The sequence below is a fragment of the Podarcis muralis genome, chromosome 14, assembly GCF_964188315.1.
Source record: "Podarcis muralis chromosome 14, rPodMur119.hap1.1, whole genome shotgun sequence".
Lineage (NCBI taxonomy): Eukaryota > Metazoa > Chordata > Lepidosauria > Squamata > Lacertidae > Podarcis > Podarcis muralis.
Window position 1 is genome coordinate 3,172,047 of NC_135668.1, and position 24,573 is coordinate 3,196,619.

The window sequence follows — 24,573 nt, forward strand, 5'->3', positions numbered from 1 at the left end:
AAATAAGCTAGGGGGAAAAGAAATAGTCCGACACTGGGCTTGCTATGGGAAATTTGCAGCCTCACATTGGTCTTGCCAGACTGGGGCAACCAACTGGCATTGTGTAGGTGGCAAAACTCCACACCCAGCTAGTGAACTATGCAAGAGATGTATGTGGCTCAAAAACTATATAGTTATTTGTTCTAAAAACTGATTTTAAAAGGGCAGGCTAATCAAAGGTTACCAGGCATTTTAGGCACACAGATGTCCACAAGGTGTTGAAGTGTTAATTATTTGAAAGAGATCTTACTTGGCCAGCTTGGAGTTATCATTGTCATCCTTCCCCCACTCCCAATCTTTCCCAGGATCAACCGCAAAGTGCAAAGGTAGTAACTTGTGTTCAGAATCAGTCAGAGGAATCACCGCTGAAGGAAAGAGGAAAAGACCAGAAGTGAAGAAATTAGGTGGGAAAAGGATGAGAAACAACAGCTGGCTGAAGAAAAGAGGAAAAGAATTTTAGAAGCATTTGTTCAAGACACTGTGTTAAATATATAGCATGTTGGCATTTTTCATAAGAAATTGCTTATTTTGCAAACAGTGACACCTTTGTATATCATGTGATTTTTTTCATGATGAAGAAAAATAGTCATCAGCTCTCAGAGATGGCAATTAGGATATTTCTCTGGGTGTGTGTTCATCAGTTTAATAATATGAGATAACCATAGCCTCTTTCGTAGATCTCAGACTGACCACACCTCTAGCCAAAGCATTTGACAAAATGAACACAAACCTTTTCTTTTCTTTTGGTTTGGTGGACAGGGTTAAAGCAAATGTTTTGAAAGCTGAAATTATACGCTTCTGCTTTCACTTTCATTTACAATATACTGTCATTCGCCTGCAACCTCCAAGGAAAGTGGAATATAACCCCAAATAATTAGTAGGCTATTGACTCCAGATTTTACTGAGTCATAATACCAGTCTCTGAACACTAAAATCTTAGTTGCTGTGACCATCCTGGTCATTTCAACCAAAAAGGAAATAAAAGTGTTCTATGCAACCTGTGCAGAATATGCATAGGTACACCGTTAAAATAAAGCGATAAGCAAGTTATACATCTATACCTTGAGGTGCAGACCTCCACAAATCAATTTCTAATATTACATTGCTGATCAGACTTTACAGTCCACCACATTGTCTTTGATGAATGTTCTTCTCAGTTTTCAGGCTGCAACCACAAATCTAGCAAAATTATCCCACGTTGATGGCCTCTCAGCTGATTCCCTCATGGCCCACTGGAATGCGGAGTTAACCAGGGCTATTGACTGTCTGGCTCCGAAGCGCCCTCTCCGATTGCATGGAGCCCGGACAGCCCCGTGGTTTTCCCTAGAGCTAAGGGCGATGAAACAATCGCTGAGACGGCTAGAGCACTGGTGGTGGAAAACTCATTCTGAATCTGACGGGACAAGGGTTAGAGCTCAACATTGAGCCTACCAAGTGGCGAAAGCGACGGCAAAGAGGACCTTCTTCACCGCCTCTATTGCATCGGCAGAAAACAGAAGCAGGAGACTCTTTCAGGTGGTTCGCAATTTAACGGAACCACTTGTGTCATCGGGGCTCAGTAAGCGCCCTAAGATCTCCTGCAATGATTTTGTAAAGTTTTTTGCAGATAAAGTCGCTCATATTCAGAAAGAGGTAGACACCAACATGGGAGTAGGACCAGGGCAGGAGAGTGCCAGAGTCCTATCTAGTCAAGTTGCGTGGGATCAATTTGAATCTGTTACCTCCGAAGATGTGGACGAGTGAAACTGCCCACCTGACTCCTTGATCCTTGCCTATCCTAGTTAATAAAAGTGAGCCGGGAAGGGCTGGGCAATGGGCTCCGCAGGGTGGTGAATGTTTCTCTCTGTGAGGGAGCCTTCCCAGACCCACTGAAAGAGGTGGTTATTAAATTGCTTCTTAAAAAAATCATCTTTAGACCCGGCCAGTATGGCCAACTATCGCACAGTCTCAAATCTTCCATTCTTGGGCAAGGTGATTGAGTGGGTGGTTGCTGAACAACTCCAGGCATGCCTGGAGGATGCGGACCATTTGGATCCCTTCCAATTGGGATTCAGGCCTCATCATGGGACTGAAACTGCCTTGGTCACACTGGTCAATGATCTCCGGCGGGCTACGAACAAAGGTGAAAGCTGTTTCCTAGTTCTGCTGGATCTCTCTGCGGCCTCTAATACTATCGACCATGACATTCTTCTGGACCATCTAGAGGGGCTGGGAGCTGGGGGCACTGTTATACGGTGGTTCCGCTCCTTCTTCCTGGGCCGTGTCCAGAAAGTGGTGTTGGGGGATGAGTGTTCAGATCCCTGGGCTCTCACTTGTGGGGTGCCTTAGGGTTCTGTCATCTTCCCCATGATTTTGAAGCCACTGGGAGAGATCATCAGGAGGTTTGGGCTGGGTGTTCATCAGTATGTGGATGATACCCAGCTCTAACTCTCTTTTAAATCAGAACCAGTGAAGGCGGTGAAGGTCCTTTGTGCGTGTCTGGAGGCAATCAGAGGATGGATGGTGGGCTAACAGATTGAGCTTGAATCCTGACAAGACAGAAGCACTGTTTTGGGGGGACAGGGGGCAGGCAGGTGTGGAGGACTCCCTGGTCCTGAATGGGGTAACTGTGTCCCTGAAGGACCAGGTGCACAGCCTGTGAGTCATTTTGGACTCACAGCTGTCCATGGAGGCGCAGGTCAATTCTGTGTCCAGGGCGGCTGTCTACCAGCTCCATCTGGTACGCAGGCTGAGACCCTACCTGCCCGCCTGCCCGTGGACTGTCTTGCCAGAGTAGTGCATGCTTTGCTTATCTCCTGCTTGGACCACTGCAATGCGCTCTTTGTGGGGCTACCTTTGAAGGTGACCCGGAAACTATAACTAATTCAGAATGCGGCAGCTAGACTGATGACTGGGAGCGGCCGCCAAGACCACATAACACCGGTCTTGAAAGACCTGCATTGGCTCCCAGTACATTTCCAAGCACAACTCAAAGTGTTGGTGCTGAGCTTTAAAGCCCTAAACAGCCTCAGCCCAGTATACCTCAAGGAACATCTCCACCCCCATCTTTCTGCCCGGACACTGGGGTCCCGCTCCGAGGGCCTTCTGGCAGTTCTCTCACTGCAAGAAGCGGTTACACTGAACCACGCAGAAGGCCTTCTCAGTAGTGGTGCCTGCCCTGTGGAACGCCCTCCCAACAGATGTCAAAGAAATAAACAACTATCAGACTTTTAGAAGACATCTGAAGGCAGCCCTGTTTAGGGAAGCTTTCAATATTTGATGAATTGTATTTTAATATTCTGCTGGAAGCCGCCCAGAGTGCACAAAAAACCTTTAGTTTTTCCTTTATATAGTATGGATCTGCTCCGAAGAACAGTTCTTAAATAGTATGGCTCCACCCAAATAAATGATATCACCAGCAATGTCGCAGGGTACTGGTCTGACTTGAGAGGAGGAATCTCAAAATTTTTCTAAATCTGGATCTGAGAGAAGACAATGCCGACCTTACACCTGAAAGAACGGTGAAACTCCTGCTTGAGAGAAAGGCAATTAGGCCAGATTCTGGATGGCAGAGCATTCTCAAAACATCGTTATGTATCATCCATGCAAACGCGGCTACTTAGCAAGAGGGCAGTGCAGCCAGACTACAAGAACTAGGTTCATCTTTGGTCCTTGCTCACCCCAGAGTGTTGGTAGCAGGGCTGACAGATCACACAGAAACTGATTACAAACTTCCCTGTTTATTGCAACTGTGGGCTGAAGAAGGAGAATGTTAAACTATAAACTGGCACCACTACATACTTACTGGCAAAACAGAATGATTGCAAAACATTATTGCAAAAAAGCAGATGTAATTGTAACAGAAATTTGCTCAGTGGAGAAGAAAAACACTGAAAGTGTATTCTTCCTTGTGCTAATTAACATTCAATAAAAACAAGCATTTTGAGACCAGAAATACCACAATTCTTCAAGTCTCAAGTGTTGAAAAATAATATAATGTCCTCTAGCAATTTGTGCCACAATGAAAATGTTATATAAATGTGCAAAGAATGTGTTTAATTCAAATTATTTATCCTCATTTTATCTCCCATTTATTTCTGGGAACTGGTACCCCCCTCCCCATTTTTTTAGAATGCATTTTGGGGAAGGAGGCAAACTGACATTTCCATAACACTGGTGACAGCTATCAACAATATTGAAGCACTTTGCAGAAACTACCACATACATTTTAGAGGTTTTTGTACAACTGCCTTTAAAAAAAGAATGAAAGACTCAGCTTTCTTATGTGTTCTCTTGCTGGGCAAACACTCGGCCAGGCACATTTCCAGAATCTTTGGATTTGCAAAATCACGCAATGCAGGTCAAAGTAATTCATCAAGGGGGGGGGGGGTTTGGTGACAAACTTGGAGGCAAAGACTAAAGTATCTGAATTGCTGTAAATTAGGTATCCTGCTTACTGTAAGACAACTACAATGAGAGAACACACTAAATGTCAGGGAAAATAATAACGTTTAACACGAGCATACTGATGTCAAGGGTTAAACCACAGAGCCTAGGGCTTGCCGATCAGAAGGTCGGCGGTTCGAATCTCATGGAACTTTGAAGTGTCAGGCATAGCCCTACTGGCTTTAGCCCAAACGTAGCAGAGTTTTCCTGCACAGCGAGGAAGCTAGTTGCGGCAGTAATGACTAGTCAGCTAGACTCAGAATAACTATTTACAGGATTTATTAAAAAGGAGAAAATAAAACCAGCAGAGTTTCTGCATACAAAACAAAGCAAAATAAATCCTCTCTTTCTCTCTCTCAAAACCATACACAGCACTTCTACTCCTAATAACACCTCACTTCAAACTGAGCTAGCAATCCCTTGATAACAGAGCAGAGTGCTGGTCGTTAACCAATCAGAGTAGTTTCTAGGTCAAGCAGACCTGGGCTTTCTGCCAAGAGTAAATTGACACCAGCTTGAGTTAATTGTGGTAGCTAGAATCTGCAAGTTTCCCACGAGAACCAATTAACAGAAACTGAACACCCCCTCACAGATTCTGCTGAACAATTAACACCAAATACACCTATGTAGGAGATCATTTTTCCAGCAAACCTAAACCCTTGCACATTCGCTTGTTCTTTATCTTTGCCAATGGTTTAGTTAATACATCTGCTACATTTTCTTCACTTGATACATAAGTACAGGTGATTATATTGTCTTGTACACAGCAACGTACATTTTGGTATTTTACAGAGATATGTTTGGAACGCGATTTGAAACCCTCTGTTTTACTTAATGTTATACAAGCTTGATTATCAATGTAAACTTGTACTGGTTCTCCACAATTTACATTTAAATCTGCTAACAAATGCTTGAAATAAATCACCTCGTTGCACAATTCACTCAATGCGGCGTACTCTGATTCCGTTGATGACACACTTACAACGTCTTGCTTGCGTGACCGCCAGCTGATTAAAGCTCCACCGACCATTATGACTAGTCCTGTGACAGATTTTCTATCCGGCAAATTTCCCCAGTCACTATCACAGTAGCAACTCAACATTTCATCCTCTGAAGAATTTAATTGTAACATATAGCCAATTGTCTGTTTGAGATACCTCAGAACTTGTTTTACCCCTTTCCAGGCATTTAGTGTGGGTTTTGAGACCAATCTACTTAATATGCCTACTGCATAACTAATATCAGGTCTGGACCACTGTGCTAGATACAATAAACTTCCAATTACAGAATGATATACATCAGGATGTTCAAATTCAGGACTCTCATCTATATGAAGTGTTTTTATGAAACCTGGATCCATAGGCACCACTGCCCCTTTGCAATCCTGCATCCTGTATGTAGTCAGTAGTTGTTTAACTTTGTTCTGCTGACTAATTAGGCAGCTGCCATCTTGGGCCCAGCACACTTCCAACCCTAGATATGTCCTAACCGGGCCTAAGTCTTTCACTTTGAACTTACTGGACAATTGCTTGGCAAATCTTTTAGTTTGTTTATCTGTTTTGCAGGCATACAAAACATCATCTACATAAATCAGACAAAACTCTTGATCACTGCCTGTACCACGTACATAAACACAATTGTCAACTGTACTCTGTTTGAAACCAAATGACACTAAGGCCTCATGGAAACACTTGTTCCAAGATCTTGCAGCCTGTTTGAGACCGTATAGAGCTTTGTTTAATTTCAACACTCTATTGGAACCTGTCTCATAACCAGGCGGTTCGGCTAGATACAGGTCTTCTGATATTGATGCATGTAAATATGCAGTCTGAATGTCAAAATGGTTTAACAGGAGTTTTCTCTTTGCTCCAAGCGTTAAAATCAGCCTTACACTGTCCCCCTTAGCAGTAGGGGAAAAAGTCTCGTCATAATCTTTTCCAGGCCTCTGAGAGTATCCTTGAGCCACTAAACGAGCTTTGTATTTGTACTCTCCTGTCACCAGAGGTTTAAGTTTGTACACCCACCTGCAGCCTACAATCTTTGCCCCCTCAGGCGCTGCTACTGGTGTAAAAACCTTGTGCTCATTCAGAGAGGACATCTCTTCCTCCATTGCCTGTTTCCAGCGCTCTGCCTCCTCTTTTGGTAACTTTAACACCTCCTGAAAACTCTTGGGTTCTGCAATTACACTAAACACATTTGCAGTATCTGGGGAAAAACGCACCGGAGGCACTCCTTTGTTTTGTCTTTTAGATCTTCTGGGAGAAAATTTTTCTTCTGACCCACTTTCCTCCTCAGAACTACGACCTCTCTTTTGTTGCTTAGCAACTGGTCTTTGGCTAACTCCACTTTCTTGAGAGCTCTTATCTGAACTTTCCTCCCCCTCAGACTCTGATTCTCTGTGTCTACTTTCAGAGTCATGAAGCTCCTGGGAAGGTTCAAACCAAACCTCAGTATTGGCATGTAGTCTCTCCCAGCCACTATGTTCACAAAAACTGGCATTCCTGGAGATCACAATGCCATTTGTCCCTTCAGCAAAGCGGAAACCTTTTCCCAGCTCCTGGTAACCCACAAACACTAACTGTTTGGTCTTAGGATCTCCCTTCTTCCTCATTTGTTTCGGAATTAATACCCAGGCTTTTGATCCAAACACATGCAAATGGTCAATTTTGGGTTTTTTCTGAAACAATTTAAAGTACGGGGTTGTACCTATTGTTTGATGAAAGAGCCTGTTTTGGAGATAACACACGGTGAGCATGCTCTCCCCCCAATAAGACATGGGCAAATCAGCATCATCAAGCATGGCAAACATCATATCTTGTAAAGATCTGTTTTTTCGCTCTGCAACGCCATTCTCCTCTGGGGAAAAAATGTTCGTTTTTCTATGCCCAATGCCACGCTTTTGTAACCAATCTCTAAAAGCATTTGACATAAATTCGCCACCTCTGTCCGTCTGAATCCTTTTAAGTTTAATGGACAGAAATCTTTCCACAGATGCCACCCAGCCTTTAAACTTAGTGAACACGTCACCCTTATTCTTCATGGGAAAAACCCAAGAATAACGTGTGGCATCATCCACAATTGTTAGTGAAAAACGCGATCCACCCCTGCTTACAGCAAATGGACCAATTACGTCCATGTGAACCAGCTGTAGCGGTGACTCACTAACTCTGTCACTTCTGGGGTAAGAGACTCTGTGGGTTTTAACCTTTTTACACACATTACAATCAAGGTACTTGTTACAACTCTTTAAATTACCCCCATCAGCCAATTCAGACATTTTTAGTACACTTTTCCAGCAAGCATGCCCCATTTTCCTATGCAATAAGTGCACACAGTTGTCATGTATAGCTTTGTTATTCACTGCAGGCTTAGATTTACTGACTACTGCTGCAACTTGAGATCCTGCTTTAAGCCAAAACAAGCCTCCCTCTGACTTAGCAGTGCCTAAAATCTCACCAGCCTTCTTAATGATGCAACTGTCTCCTTCAAAATGCACTTTAAACCCAGCTTTTAGCAAACAATCTACAGACATCAGATTGCTCCTTAATGACGGCACACAAAGTACATTTTGCAGGCATTCACGAAGACAAGGAACAAAAACTGCACCCCCCGAAATCACTTCGGAAGTACTTCCGTCTGCTAGAGCCACCTGGCTACGCTGTGCTGAGTTCTTGGAAACAAACAATTCATCTGAATTTACGATGTGGCGAGATGCTCCCGAATCGACCACCCAGACAGCTTGTTTCTCATCAGCAATCTTGACCTCGCCGGTCACCAGCTGAGCCGACTGTTTTTGTTTGAAGAATTTCTTTTTCCGCTGCTGCTGCTGATCTCGTCTCTGCTCCTGCACCGGCAACTGAGACTTGACCAACTCCGGACATTGTCGTTTTAGATGCGCTGAAGACCCACATCGGAAACAACGCCTAACAGCAAACGCTGACTCCTCACTGGTACGCTGCTTTTGCTTCACCTCTGGCACGGCATGAGAACTCCTTCCAAACCGCCCGCCTGTAGAAGCCTCTGCAGCCAACGACCTTTCTTGCCTCTTCTGCCATTCTTCAATCAAACGCCCAGTAACGTAACTGACTGATAAATCACGCTCCTGGATGCCTTCTAGAGACAAAACTAAATTATCCCAGCTTTCCGGGAGAGAACTCAAAATAATAGCCACCTTCTCCTGCTGGTCTAATGCACAGTCTCTTTCCTGTAGCGCAGTAAACTTTAACTGTAAACTGTGTAGGTGTTCCTGCATTGTAACCCCAGGCTGTAACATTGCCTTGTACAATGCCTTGCGAATGAACAGCTTGGAAACTGCTGTCTCACGCACATGGAGTTCTTTAAGTGCTTGCCACACACCTCTAGCTGTCTTGATTCCCCTCACATACGGCAACTGGGAATCTTCCAGCCCCAAGACAATTGTGGCCCTTGCTCTTTGGTCTTTGTCGAGGTCTTCATCATCAGGCTTTGCAGGAAACTTACTCACCACTTGCCAGAGACGATCCCTCTGCAGCACTGCCTGCATGCGTTCCGACCACAGCAAGTAATTGGAGTCATTCAGACGCTCAAAAGCCATCTGAACTGGTTGTGAGGCCATCTTGAGAGCGATGTCCCTGGAACCCGGAACCAGCTACTCACGACCACCGAGAGAGAAAACAGGAACCACAGCACCCAGCACTCACACGCTGCAGCTGTTGTCCTTGTGTCCACTGCGTCACCAGCTCACCATGGTCAGGAACCAGCCAGAGTCCATCTGCTGCACCAGCAGGAACAACAACTTCTGGAACTACTGGAACCAACGCCGTTGATGCTGACACCACCGCAACTCAGGCTGGCAGCACAATGCCCATAACCTCATGGAACTTTGAAGTGTCAGGCATAGCCCTACTGGCTTTAGCCCAAACGTAGCAGAGTTTTCCTGCACAGCGAGGAAGCTAGTTGCGGCAGTAATGACTAGTCAGCTAGACTCAGAATAACTATTTACAGGATTTATTAAAAAGGAGAAAATAAAACCAGCAGAGTTTCTGCATACAAAACAAAGCAAAATAAATCCTCTCTTTCTCTCTCTCAAAACCATACACAGCACTTCTACTCCTAATAACACCTCACTTCAAACTGAGCTAGCAATCCCTTGATAACAGAGCAGAGTGCTGGTCGTTAACCAATCAGAGTAGTTTCTAGGTCAAGCAGACCTGGGCTTTCTGCCAAGAGTAAATTGACACCAGCTTGAGTTAATTGTGGTAGCTAGAATCTGCAAGTTTCCCACGAGAACCAATTAACAGAAACTGAACAGAATCCCTGCGATGGGGTGAGCTCCCGTTGCTCGGTCCCTGCTCCTGCCAACCTAGCAGTTCGAAAGCACGTCAAAGTGCAAGTAGATAAATAGGTACCGCTCTGGCGGGAAGGTAAACGGTGTTTCCATGCGCTGTTCTGGTTCGCCAGAAGTGGGTTAGTCATGCTGGCCACATGACCCAGAAGCTGTACGCCGGCTCCCTTGGCCAATAAAGCGAGATGAGTGCCGCAACCCCAGAGTCGGTCACGACTGGACCTAATGATCAGGGGTCCCTTTACCTTTACTGCTTTCAAATGTTCAAAGCATGTCACATTCATTTTCTGTCTGCAATTCTTACAAGGGAATTATGTAGTATTATCTCCCATATGACAGATGGGGAAACAGGCTGAGAAAGAGTGGCTAGCCTAGGGCCCCTCAAGAAGTTCACAGGAGAGTAAGGAGTACTCTTTATATCTGTCTTGGAGGTTTTGTTAAATATGATTAGAGGGGACCAGCTGGTTAAAGGAGTTCAGGTCGGAGCCAAACAATATAAACTGAGGGCCTTCGCAGATGACCTAGTATTGACTTTGCAACAGCCAGACACTAGTACGAAAAGAGTCTTAGAATTAATTCAAGTATTTGGTCAAGTAGCAGGATTTAAGTTGAACAAGCAAAAAACTAAAGTTCTGGAGAAAAATCTAACAAATGTTGAAAAAGAGAGGTTTCAGAGTGAAACGGGATTAATGGTGGCAAAGAAAGTGAAATATTTGGGGATTAACTTGACATCTAAGAATGTGAATTTATTTAAAGATAACTATGATAAAGGTTGGACAGAAGTAAAGAAAGACCTAGAAATATGGTCAAGGTTGAGACTTTCCTTGTTAGGCCGAATTGCTGTTATTAAGATGAATGTATTGCCTAGAATGTTATTTTTGTTTCAGACATTACAGATTGTGGACAAAATGGACTGTTTCAGGAAGTGGCAGAAAGATATATCCAAATTTGTCTGGCAGGGCAAAAAGCCCAGAATAAAATTTAAGATCTTAACTGATGCAAAAGATAGAGGGGGGTTTGCCCTGCCGGACTTAAGACTGTATTATGAATCGGCAGCTTTCTGCTGGTTGAAAGACTGGCTACTTCTTGAGAACACGGACATTTTGGATTTGGAAGGGTTTGACAATAGATTTGGTTGGCATGCATATATATGGTACGAAAAGGTAAAAACTCATAAAGGGTTCAAAAACCATATTGTTAGGAAAGCACTATATAATGTTTGGATTCGTTACAAAGATTTGTTGGAAAACAAAACCCCTAGGTGGCTGTCACCAATGGAAGCCAAGGAGGTGAAAAAACTTAATATGGGGTCTAAATGGCCAAAATATTGGGAAATTTTAGAGCAAGATGGTGAAAAAGTTAAATTACAGAGTTATGAGAAATTGAAGTTTAAAGTACGAGATTGGCTTCACTATCATCAAATAATGGAGGTGTTCAAACAAGACAGGAAAATTGGCTTCCAGATGGAGAGGTCAAAATTAGAAACAGAATTGTTAGAACCCAATACTAAGAATTTGTCAAGAATGTACAACCTGCTGTTGAAGTGGAATACACAAGATGAAATGGTTAAGTCAGCCATGATTAAGTGGGCACAAGACATTAGTCATGACATTATGTTTGCTGACTGGGAACAGTTATGGACCACCGGTATAAAGTTTACGGCATGTAATGCCTTAAGAGAAAACATTATGAAAATGATTTATAGGTGGTACATGACCCCAGTCAAGCTCGCAAAAATTTACCATTTGCCCAATAATAAATGCTGGAAATGCAATGAGACTGAAGGTACCTTCTATCACCTTTGGTGGACTTGCCCGAGGATTAAGGCCTTTTGGGAAATGATCTATAATGAAATTAAGAAGGTCCTTAAATGTATCTTTCATAAGAAACCAGAGCCTTTTCTCCTGGGCATGGTTGGCCAATTGGTGTCAAGGAAGGATAGGACGTTTTTTATGTATGCTACCACAGCAGCAAGGATTCTCTTAGCAAAGTATTGGAAGACACAAGAACTACCCACGCTGGAAGAATGGCAGACGAAGGTGATTGACTATATGGGACTGGCGGAGATGACTGGCAGAATCCGTGACCAAGGAAAAGAGACGGTGGAAGAAGATTGGAAGAAATTTAAAATATATCTTAAGAACTGTTGTAAAATTAATGAGTGCTAAAATGTCAAGGGAATGGGAACTATAGAATTACAGCTGTAACCGACTAAGTAAGAGAAGAAGGTTAAAAAGAAAATGAGCAATTAGCTAACTGGGGGGTTGCTGAAGAAACATTAAAACAGGGATGCAGAAAAGGGGAGGCATGGGGAAGTCCGGGAAGCAAGGTTTATGAAAAAGAGGTTGTGAAATTATACATGTTTATATGTTTGTTTGTTTACGTATTGTGTATTGTTTGTTTTTATTTTCTGTTGGAAAATCAATAAAAAATTATTTTTTAAAAAAAGAAGTTCACAGGAGAGTTGAGATTTGACCTAGGAACTTCCTGATTTGCAGCTCAGTCTGTTAGTCACTATGCAAAATAAACTATTTCAAAAGGTTACACATTTTTTGGATGTACGTATTTGAATGTCAGGGCTACATTTATATAGAAATTGGTTAGAAGAATCTTTAAAAAATAGAAAACTATAAGAGTTTACCGAAAGGCCTCTTGCAAGAGAAAGTATTTTTCCAGGATTGGTGAAGATAGCAGCCACAGGTAAAAATGTAGCAGATTGTAACATTAGTAAGGTTTCACCAGGTGGCACCAGATCACTGCAACCCACTCTGATTCAGAGAGCATGTAGCACAAATCCTTTAACAGCCGTAGTTGCCATCTGCGTTCAGAACCAGTTCACATGCACAAAAGCAATGTTGTCATCGAATCTTAGGAGTTGGGAGGGACCCCAAGGGTCATCTAGTCCAACCCCCTGCCATGCAGGAATCTCAGCTAAAGCATCCATGACAGATTGCCGTCCAACCTCTGTTTAAAAACCTCCAAGGAAGAAGAGTCCACCACTTTCCCAGGGAGTCTGTTCCACTGTCGAACAGCTCTTGCTGTCAGAAAGCTTTTCCTGAGGTTTAGTCGGAATCTTTCTTGCAACTTGAAGCCATTGGTTCAAGTCCTACCCTTCAGAGCAGGAGAAAACAAGGTGACAGCCCTAAGATATTTGAATATGGCTATCATATCTCCTCTCAGTCTCCTCTTTTCCAAGCTAAACATACCCAGCTCCTTCAAGCACTCCTCGTAAGGCTTGGTTTCCTTGATCCTTGATCATCTTGGTTGCCTTCTTCTGCACACATTCCAGCTTGCCAACATCCTTCTTAAATTGTGGTGCCCAGAAGTGGACACAGTATTCCAGGTGTGGTCCAACCAAGGCAGAACAGAGTGGTACTATTACTTCCCTTGATCTGGACAATATACTTCTGTTGATGCAGCCTAGAATAGCATTAGCTTTTTTTGCTGCTGCATCACACTGTTGACTCATGTTAAGCTTGTGGTGCACCAAGACCCCTAGATCCTTTTCACATGTACTGCTAGCAAGCCAGGTGTCCCCCATCTTATATTTGTGCATCTGGTTCTTCCTCCCCAAGTGCAGAATTTTACATTTGTCCCTACTGAAATTCATTTGTTAGCTTGTGCCTAGTTCTCCAATCTGTCAAGATCATTTTGAATTCTGATTCTGTCTGATTCTGACAGCATTAACTACCCCTCCCAGTTTGCTGTCATCTACAAATTTGATGAGCATCCCCTCAATTCCTTCATTCAAGTTGTTTATAAAGACGTTCAACAACAATGGACCCAGGACAGAATCCTGCGGCACCCCACTGGTTACCTTTTCCCAGGATGAAGAGGAACCATTAATGAGTACTCTTTAGGTTCATTCCACCAACCTGCTACCAATCCACGTAACAGTTACCTCGTTCAACCCATATTTTACCAGCTTCCTCAAAGAATATCATGGGGGACTCTGTCAAAAGCCTTACTGAAATAAAGATGCACTATGTCCACAGCATCCCCCTGATCCACCAAGCTTGCTACTCTGTCAAAAAAAGAAATGAGAGTGGTCTGGCATGACTTATTTTTGAGAAACCCATGCTGGGTCTTAGTTATCATAGCGCTCTTCTTCTAAGTGCTCACAGACCGACTGTTCTGTTCTAGGACCCTTCCTAGTTCCTAGAACAGATAATAAAGGTTTATAAACAAAAACAGATTTCTCCATCTCAAGACAACCAAAACAAAAGAAACTGAAACAACCTATTTTCTTTTTGCGGCTACAGCTAATGTATTTTCAGGTTATTTCTCTCTCCCAAAGAAAACAGAAGTGATTGCATTCTTCATTAGAGGCTGTATTCTGCATGATTGTACCAACAAAGTCAATAGCTAGAATTCAAAGATGCAAATAACTCTGCATGTTTTTATTTGCACAAAAAGCTCAGAAGCATAGTAGGGAATATGCTTTGGAAAGGCAAACCCTGTCCAAAATGGCATTCACTATTTATTGAGCTTGGACAGTTAGATCCAGTTATAAAGTTAACTGCGTCAAAAGCCAGACGTTTGCAGAAGCTCACCTGTGTTTGCACACAGCAGCTCTTGAAGGGCTGACGTACGGATTATTCTACAAACCTCTCACCTGTCTCATGCGAAAAGAAGTACAAGCTGGGCTGTGCCTATAGAACATGCAATGGGACAGCTGCTTTCAAGCTGTTCAGGAATAAAACACAGAAATGTATTCAGCCTCTCCTCCCATTAAAGGGATGGTTTGCTGTGTAACTTTCTCTCAAGATATTCGCATCATTGTTTGCTTCATCCTAATACGAGAAGAGTTATGAAAATATTATCAGCCACTGCTGCAGAGAGCTAGCATTTTTCAATGGCTTATTTTAAATAGAACGTTTGTTTCATATTAATTTGCAAGCACTTGAAAATAAACATGTGGGCTGTGTGTCTTCACATTTATTTTTTAATTACTCCACTGGAAAGATGCCTAAAAATAGAATCCTAAATATCTAAAATGTAATATGGCAGACATTGCTCCAACAGCCTGCAGTTAACAATTCATAAGTGGGCGCGTGCATTGCCAGATATAATGTGTGGTTTTTATGCTGGCTTTCCCAAACAGCAGCTCTCTATTAACCCCACCCCAGCCTGCAAGTTGTTGTTTTTTAAACCTAGGAGTGTTTTAGGAGTCTTATACAATGCTGAGAAAACACCCATGTGACCCATGTAAGGGACGCGGGTGGCGCTGTGGGTAAAAGCCTCAGCGCCTAGGGCTTGCTGATCGAAAGGTTGGCGGTTCGAATCCCCGCGGCGGGGTGCGCTCCCGTTGTTCAGTCCCAGCGCCTGCCAACCTAGCAGTTCGAAAGCACCCCCGGGTGCAAGTAGATAAATAGGGACCGCTTACCAGCGGGAAGGTAAACGGCGTTTCCGTGTGCGGCTCTGGCTCGCCAGAGCAGCAATGTCACGCTGGCCACGTGACCCGGAAGTGTCTCCGGACAGCGCTGGCCCCCGGCCTCTTGAGTGAGATGGGCGCACAACCCTAGAGTCTGTCAAGACTGGCCCGTACGGGCAGGGGTACCTTTACCTTTACCTTTTACAATGCTGAGAAAGGGCACTGTGGAAGCCCCGATGTCCTGGGGAGCAGTGGGGAGATTGGGCTCCCTTGTGACGCTCAGCTAGAGGTCAGGAAGGCTCCTACCCCCCCCCCCACACCCAGCAGAGCGAGCTCCAAATACCCTGCAAGCAGGAGCCGGATTGAGGCTGCTCAGCTGGGGGGGGGGGGTTGCAGGCTCTGTCACACTTTTCCATTGAGGGGTGCCTGACCCCAGCCCCAGTTGCTAGGTGAAAGCCTTCTGTTTTTCCCCACACCCCAATCATAACCGTACCCCAGACATTACTGGAACACTGTGGGAGGTGATCTTCACATTCATAACATTTAAAAGACCAGGTCACATGGGTGTTTGCAGACCTTTAAAGGACAACACGAGCAGCATGGAATGAAACCATTGGCAGGGCATAATTGTAAAATTCATGCCTGTCTCCATCTCTGTTACCTTAAAAAGCCTCCAAAATCACATTGCCTTACTTGCTCTTGACACCAGCAAGTAAATGGCATCCCATGAGGCAGTTCTGAAATGGGAAAGGCATTGAGATTCATTTAGCTCAATCTGCTCTGTAACAAGATTTAGTGGCAAAATATGAATTTTAAAAAATAGTCTTTAGTGCAGATTTGAAGCTGATTGCCTCTAGATATTCATAGGATTTGATCCCTCCCACTCTTTCAGACGCACTTCATGAAATATATAATTTTCTACTCCTTCCCTAATTAATTGAGATGTTTTAATTTGCTTTTTTCTTTCATCCTCTATTGTTCTTACTTCTCTCTTTGTGCTTTTCCTTTCCCCTGTGTATCTGGTTTTATTGCTGTTCTGAAGACTCATTTTACCTAGTTATGAAGGCAGTGCCAATGTAGCTAAGGTGGAGCTGCTGAGGAACAAAAGGGAAGTATCAGAGTGCTTGAAGAAATCACAAGATATGCAGAACTAGAGGGGAACCCCTAAAGCGATAACCCCACCCAAAAAAGCAGTGTAATGAGGACCAAGCATGTGCAATGAGAAAAGAATACTGAGTTTCTGTTGGGAGATTAAAAACCAGAGAGAATGAAAGGGCAGGAATGAAAATCTGACCTCTTATTGAGTTGTTCTCAATGAACCACACTGTACATTCAGTGTGCTGTGACATGAAGTAGTAAAAAAATAAAGAAAAAGAAAAAAAGCTCCACCAGTAAATTTCTGTGCATGAGGCAGCTGCTAAAATGTGCATGAGAACAGCCAGTAGAAGAAGTGGCAACTTCACATCTGTGAGTCTGATTGAAAATTGGTAAGAACCGTTGAGAAGCAGTGGAAATTCAATGGCAACAACCCTTGGATCTTATACATATTCAGTAGAGCCTTCACAGAGGTAATTACACTAATCAGTAAGATGCAGCTGGCTAGAGGGTTTTTCATCTCTGAGAATTAGCCAAAAGTCAGAATAGCTTCAAAGCTATAGAGAGCAATGCTGCAGAACTAAACGATATTAGGTAGGAGATAAATTTTGGAAGGGCTACACATCTTCTAGCAAAAAAGCAGCAGCAAAAAATATTGTCAGCTTAATCTACAGCACTTGAAGGAAGATTATAGCTTGAAATTTTTACTTGAAAGCTGTATTCAAACATGGAAAGGACTGACATCCTTTTAACAATAAGAGAAGCACCTTTGCAATCACTAGGGGACTCGGCCCACATTCCTATATGGAAAGGAGGTTGCAAATGCTCCCAGGTCAAATAAAAATATAGAATGAATTTTTCTTCTACCTTTGTTCTTTTGCTGCAATTTCCCACAACCTGCCAGGGAATATCATCTAATCTTTTAAAATGTATTTGGAAATGTCTACTGAGTAGGCACCCACAATCACAGCATTTCTTTCCTTCATAGTGTCTCCTTGTGCTGTTGAAATCAAAGCATGCTTTCAGCAACACTGGAATAAAGCCATCCCACTTATCCATTTATGGGAAACCAGTCCTTTGGCAGAAAGAGTTACTTGTGCCTTTGAACCGACAAATTCATGAATAAAGGCAGCTAAAAACTCATGATTTAAAAAATATCAGCACAACAGCTGCTTACTTTATACCGCAAGATCTAGAAATCAAGAGGCCTGCTTCTAGCTGTTCTGCTCTGCACAGAAAAAGGATCTTGAAATAAAAAAGATCTGTTAGAAGGTATAAAATGTCTTCATGTGGGAATTCAGCCTCTTCAGATATAATAAAAGCAGAAGTTTGGAGTCTACAAAACAAACAAATTGTTGCATTCTGGACATTACTTTGCAATATCCGTGTGTTCCATCATATGCCTGCATGAAGCCCTAGGGAGGATATCCTCTCTTAGTTAGCAATGTCAAACTCCTCCCACTTTCTTCTCTTTGCTTGCTTAACAATTTTGCCTGACACTATTGGGAGGCACTTATCCAAAGTCTGTGCTAGGCTTTTTCCATGATCTCCAGTACATCTGTGGCTAAAAGAACAAAGGCCAAACTAGGCCTGCTGCAGGGTATCTTGACCGCATGCATTTTTTAAAGGTGAAATAGTGGTGGTGGTGATGATGGGGATTCAGACCAGAAAACAACACTAGAGGGAACCATTTATTCATGTGCTGGCTAAAAGTATTGTGCTCCTGTTATTCATACTTCTTAAAACCCTGGAAGATATTGTTTGTCTCACTACATTTCTATCACATTAGCGTTTGGGGGAAATAATTTTAATCTTTAACCAACTTTGCTCATAGTTTTTTGTCATGCTTCTGGATTCCTTTAAAGGCCCAGAATAAATTGGGAAATGACAGTCCCCGTATGAACTTGAATTGTTAAGTTATGGGAAGGAGTCCCTGCTCCAGGTGCTGCTCCCCCACGAGGCTTTACTGGTGGAGTTATGAGGCATGTCTCTTAGCCTATACAGTGGTACCTCTGGTTACAGATGCTTCAGGTTACAGACTCTGCTAACCCAGAAATAGTACCTTGGGTTAAGAACTTTGCTTCAGGATGAGAACAGAAATCACGCAACGGCAGTGCTGCAGCAGTGGGAGGCCCCATTAGCTAAAGTGGTACCTCAGGTTAAGAACAGTTTCAAGTTAAGAACGGACCTCTGGAACGAATTAAGTACTTAACCCGAGGTACCACTGTATTGACTAATCTCTGGAAAATACTTTTGCCAAGGTTTTTTGTTTATTTTACACATCCTAAGATGCTGCAATTCTTTGAGGATCTTCCATAGTTTGAATCTTTTACTAGTGTGTCTTAAATTTGTTTTTATAGAGTTAGTACACTGTTTTTAATATTTTTAATAGCAAAGAGATATAGACATTTTTATATAGAAATGAATGTTCGGAAGAAGCTACTTCTCTTCTTGCACCAACTGAAGCTGGTCCAATTAAAAATGTCATCTTAACTACTTTAAATTCCTTCATTTGCACAGTGAGTTGCAGTTATTGGAACGGCACGCTGCCTTGCCATACAGTTGTGAGAGCCATTCCACTGAACATCAAAGCACTAAGGAAAAAACAATGTGCTCAAGACAAATGAAATTTCCCACATTTCCATCATCTCAGTGATACACTTTCCAGTGCCACATGATGAATACAGATGATGTGCCATAGATTACACAGAAGCTTCAACTCGACATTAACAGCAAGCCTAAGCCCAGTCTGTTGACAAGGCATGTGCAAAATAACCTAGTTGCCTTTACCAAAGGTGCCAGTATTTTAACACAGTGCTCTGCATAATATGGTCCCAAGACTAAACCAGTCTTCCCTAACCATAGCGGAGGAGAACTTGTGGCATATCCAATAACTCTCTGGAATTATCTGGCATGGATGCTGGATTAATGAGGATTTCTGGTTCCGTTAAATAAAGAAATGTAGAAGTTGAGGGAAAGTTAGGTAGCAGCCACATTTAGACAATCATATATTGGCTCAATATTTCATCTGAACCAGGAAACCATGTGTGCCAGCTTCAGAACAAGTCAGGGTCTTAAACCATGGTTTGGAATTGGAGTCTGGGCGCTGTGCCTCAGAACACCAATGACTTACCTGGTATACCTTTCACCTTTAGAAAGGCAGAATGCAGAAAACAGATCAGAGAAAAAAGCAAGGGAGATGGAAGAACCAAACGCTGCCCAATCACACCACCAACAATGGATTAGTACAATGTTAACTTGGAATTGCCACTTCTACAAGCTATGTTGGCAATGATTCAAGATACTACAGTGTGACCCATAAAATACACCTTCCAGAGATTCATATGAACAGATTTACGTTTCAAAATATTCATTTAAATAACCTTAAATCAATGACTTCCCTTCTTCTCTTTCCGTGGTTCATTTCGCACACCAAACATCCCTGCATATTTTACATGAACTAAACCATTCAGTAAACCATTGTTGCGTCCATCGAAACTTATTTACACTGTTAAATTTATCTTAATGCTACCAGCATTTGTAAATGAACACAATTTTCATACGTATATTCAGTAAACAGTTTCCAGTCTTCTTTAAACGTATATAGTATTCTTTTTGTTCTCTTATTCTATATGTTAAATCTGCAAGTTGCGCATATTCCATCAGTTTAAGAAGCCATTCTTCTTTGGTTGGGACCTTGCTTGCTTCCCATTTTTAGGCTAACAAAACACGGGCCGCTGGCTGCTATCATTTCTATCTCAGCACAGTGTTTATGATAGGCACATGCAGATAGAATGCACATAGACAGTAGCTCTGCATTCCTTTCCACTAAAAGAAAACCATTTTATTTCCTACTTGACATACCTTGTTCCCTTTGTTGATCTTTTTGCTCCATAGACACAAGAGCGGAGAAATGCGCTTGATCATAGGCAAGGACCAGAGGTGAGCAATGACATCGGTTAGGCATGACTTCCAAAGGCAAGTAAATTCCACCAAATGGAATTGGTGCAAATGCTGTGAAGAGAAACCAAGATTTTACAAACATGTTGTGAAACTAGGAATAGGCAGTCTCAGCAGGCTCAATGTATTTTAATATTGATGTGCTACTTCATTCGGGATGCGGGTGGCACTGTGTGTTAAACCACAGAGCCTAGGACTTGCTGATCAGAAGGTCAGTGGTTCGAATCCCCGCAATGGGGTGAGCTCCCATTGCTCGGTCCCTGCTCCTGCCAACCTAGCAGTTCGAAAGCACATCAAAGTGCAAGTAGATAAATAGGTACCGCTCCAGCGGGAAGGTAAACGGCGTTTCCATGCGCTGCTCTGGTTCGCCAGAAGCGGCTTAGTCATGCTGGCCACATGACCCGGAAGCTGTACACCGGCTCCCTCGGCCAATAAAGCGAGATGAGTGCCGCAACCCCAGAGTCGGCCACGACTGGGCCTAATGGTCAGGGGTCCCTTTACCTTTACCTTACTCTTCATTCATTTCCCATCACATCACAATCAAAAGTGGCCTATTGGGCATGCTGCTGCTTGATTATAATTGCAAGAGAGCTTGCTTAGCAGCTGACAGGCCAAAATGAATTGCTGCTGGACTATGCTCATCTTGGAGGGTTGCAAATTGTGCAGGCCTTCCCTAAACCAGGATGATCTGTATATAGTTGCTCTCTTTACTGTATTCATAAGACACACAAAGTAGAGTGAGCAATGTCTGATATCAAAATATTTTCTTTTCTTTTTTAATTTCTTTTTATTGAGTTTCACTTAAATAACCAAAAGAAAAAACAAACCAACAATTTCAAAAGAAATATCCATACATAGCACAAAAATAACATGTTTCCATTACAGTTCTTTGTCTTCTTCCTTGAATCTTTATGATATCAAAATATTTTCAGCAATTTTAAAAATTATTGTTGGCTACAAATGTGCACTGCTGAATCTTACATTCTTTTGGCTTATTCAGTTTATCTTAGAACTTATCTTAGAACTTCAGTTTATCTTAGAACACTTAGAACTTATTTAGCATCTCTCATTCAGCCCAAGGCACACTTTGTGGTGAAATGTGTAAATTTCTACACATCATAAATGACTGATTCTTAGATAAGAATTTTCTAATATCCAGAAGAGCAGGAGAAATTCATTGTTCAGGCTTTTGCAAAGCAAGTGACAGAAGCAGCTTGCACCTTTCCTGCTTATGACTGCTAACTGGTCATAATCTCAATGAGACAAAATTTCTTAATGAGACAAAAGGTGGAATGAAGTACTACAGTTGCCACCTCTCACTCCCCCTCCCCTTTCCCTAACTGTTGATGAAGGAGAGGGCTGAAAGTGGAATACTGAGGCATGGCTGCCCATAGCTCCTTTGAGGACTGGCAGCCATTACAGGCGTTGAAATGGTTCTTTTCATTAGGAGATAAAAGTAATAGCCACTAGGGGGAAAACTGGATTGTCAGACACACTCTGGACAGGAAAAACACCAGCAGTGGAATTCTACCACCACTACTAAAACTCCTGTTCACTTATATGAAGCCTTTAAATTGTGCTTTTTGCCATTCTAGACAAATATTTCATTTCTAAAAGAGTAGATCTCACACCTACCAGCTACCATAGTTTAACACAGTTTCCACTGAAATGAGTTTGTTTACTTAATATCCCTTAATATCCAGTAGCTGCTATTATGCTACTGAGCCTGATTTAAGGCTTTTGTAGATATATAAAACAACTTAGGACCAGGAGACTTGAAGGCACTCCTCTCTCTTACCAACTGGCCTGGCCACTGAGGTCAGCTAAGGAGGCTATCTTGGTTGTGGCCTATTCTGACATGGCTCTCTCTCTCTCTGGGTGTGTAATATGAACTGAGTCAGGCACCCGCCATTTAGATGCTTGCTGAAGACAAGCGTCTTTTCTCCAGGACTTCTCTGGCTTTAAGCACCAAATGGTTTTAATTAACCCCGGGTTGGATATTTTACTGTTTCTACATATGTATGTTTATTGTTGTATTTTTAATATTAACTCTATATACCAACCTAAGATTTTATTAAAGGTGGTATAAAAACATTTTAAATAAATAATTGCCAGCAAAATGACTCACCTTCTCCTCCCGAGTCTCGTAGCATTGTGTCTGCAACAACAACAATCGGTCGCCTTAATATATGTGCCAGGACAAAAACATGGAACTCCTCTAGGCTCTCATACACAGGATCTTCAGAGTTGTCAACTCTAGAAAACCAAGTGCAATGGCACACAAGTCAGAACTAAAGAAGTTTTCACTCCTTTCCTTACAGTTACTTCTTCTCATGCAAAACTGCTTATATGCATTTCCAACTCAACTCAAATATAGTGAAAAACACAGAAGCCATTTTTATTCCTAACAGCTAATGTAAATAAAAATAAATGCTTACATAGTTTCCAGAAGACACTCAGGATAGATAAATGTTGAACTCGAGGTATATATAACAGAGTACAAAATGCACATAGTTCATCAGTTAAGGAAGGCATCAACAAACAAAGAATGGAATCCCTACCCCAAAGCAGGTACTAGGAAGGGGTGAAGCTCCAACTGCATTTTAAAGAGAGATTTGGCTGCTCGCTGCTGGAGATAACCTGGACTGCATCATTAACTGCCAGCAGACTGACCCCACTTCTCAGACAAGATTATTTCCTAAAGCAGTTTACAAATACCTTACAAAAATCTCAATAACGAATAACAAATCTTGGCTGACAAGTGTGGTATGAATATACTAAAGACCGAGAACATTGCTTGTGTGCAGGGCTTTTTTTCAGCTGGAGCTCACTGGACTGCAGCTCCGGCACCTTTCAGGTGGCTGCCATTGCAGGCCAGTGCCCCCCCCCATCCAACAGGAAAGCCAACAGCATCCTGCCCTGAAAAATTGACCTGCCTGCTTGGCCAATTGTGAGTGGGCAAGGGGGTGGGATTGTAGATTTTTTGTTTGTGGATTTCCCTCCTTTCCTCCCCTCAACCCCTCCGGAGCCACTTTCCTAAAATTGCTCCTGCATCCCTCTCAGGAAAAAGATCAGTGAGGGCAGAAAGGCTTTGGGGAGTGTCCACAGGGGGGTTTCCTTAATTTTTCACTTTTAGCACCGGCAGCTGAGTGAAACTGTCCCTGTGTGCGCCACTGTGCAATTCAAGATGGCGCTGCAGGCTGCACGAGATTCAAAGTGCCGCCTTGCCTGATTCACAAGCAAAATGGCTGCCGCTGAGTGGAAAGGCGTGTGCAAGCACACCTGGGGCTGGGAGGGGGCTCTTAAATCTGGCAAGTATTCTTTGCCAAGGAGACACAGAAGGAGAGGAAGGGTGAGGAAGAGGATCAGCATGTGGGGATGGTGGGGTTTGGAGACACGTGATGGGACCGTGTCAAGCCTTGCCTTGGTGTGTGCATGCGCAAGAGTGGGAGGGGGGGTTGAGATACATGTGGAATAACTCCCTGAAAGGGAGATGGTGGCATTCTAGACACAGGCACCTACTCTATGGGGCTGAAGACACCTCAGATGTGGGGACAAAGTATGTGGGGACAGGGCCAAGCCCCCCCATCTTTTTTAAAAATTAGTTTTATTAAGGTTTATAGAGAAATATACAAAATTTAATATAGTTTCCCTTTTTTAACCAAACAAAGACTTTTATATAGACACCATAAAAACACAAAAAGGCGGCAGGAAAGGGGAGAGAATGGAGATGGATAAATAAATAAAAAGAGTAGAGAAGAGGTTAAAAGAGAAAGATAGAAAAATAAGATTCAGAAAGTTAAGAACTTCTGATTCTTTATCTGTCCGCTATATAATAATATTCACTTTGTCCAATCCAATATAACACCCCACAAAGCCACTTTCTATAAACAAACATTATCTTCAATCCTAAAATCCGATGTCATTATTTCTTTTTCACACAAAAAGTCTACGAGAGGTTTCCAATCTTTAACCAAGACCCCCCCCCCCGCCTCCCCAATGTTGAGGGGCCTCGCTGGGCCTCTCTGCAGTGGCAACGGATCTCGGCGCCTCCTCCCAACATGCGTGATGTTGCAGATGTGACATCACATGCATGCAATGAGCTCCCTCAATGGTGGGGGGAACTTAGCACCTCTGGTTCCAGGAGTCGGCTTGGGGAGGAGAAAGGAAAGGTGTAAATGGACATGGATGATGAATGCTGGGAGTCATACTGAGGTGGGAAGCCAGTAAGAGTTCATCTAAATGTCTTCTGGAAGAAGCAAAAGTTGGGAGTGGACTTGGGGATGATGCGGCAGGTGAAAGCTGTGTGTCCCTGGAGGGAGGAGGCGGCGTGGGCTGTGTTTGGCAGTAACATCCC

General features: G+C 42.9%; 1 protein-coding gene across 6 annotated transcripts in view; it reads right to left on the minus strand.

The window, feature by feature from the left end:
• The window catches only part of OTUD7A (OTU deubiquitinase 7A), a 133,756-nt gene that overhangs the window by 16,190 nt on the left and 92,993 nt on the right, over window positions 1–24,573 (minus strand). For all 6 annotated transcript variants that reach the window (XM_028705764.2, XM_077918354.1, XM_028705762.2 and 3 more), the window contains 3 exons: window positions 22,345–22,472; window positions 20,121–20,270; window positions 290–404 (listed from right to left, as the gene is read on the minus strand). In XM_028705764.2, coding sequence (XP_028561597.2) covers window positions 290–404; window positions 20,121–20,270; window positions 22,345–22,472 — 393 coding nt within the window. The remainder of the gene's footprint in view (window positions 1–289; window positions 405–20,120; window positions 20,271–22,344; window positions 22,473–24,573) is intronic.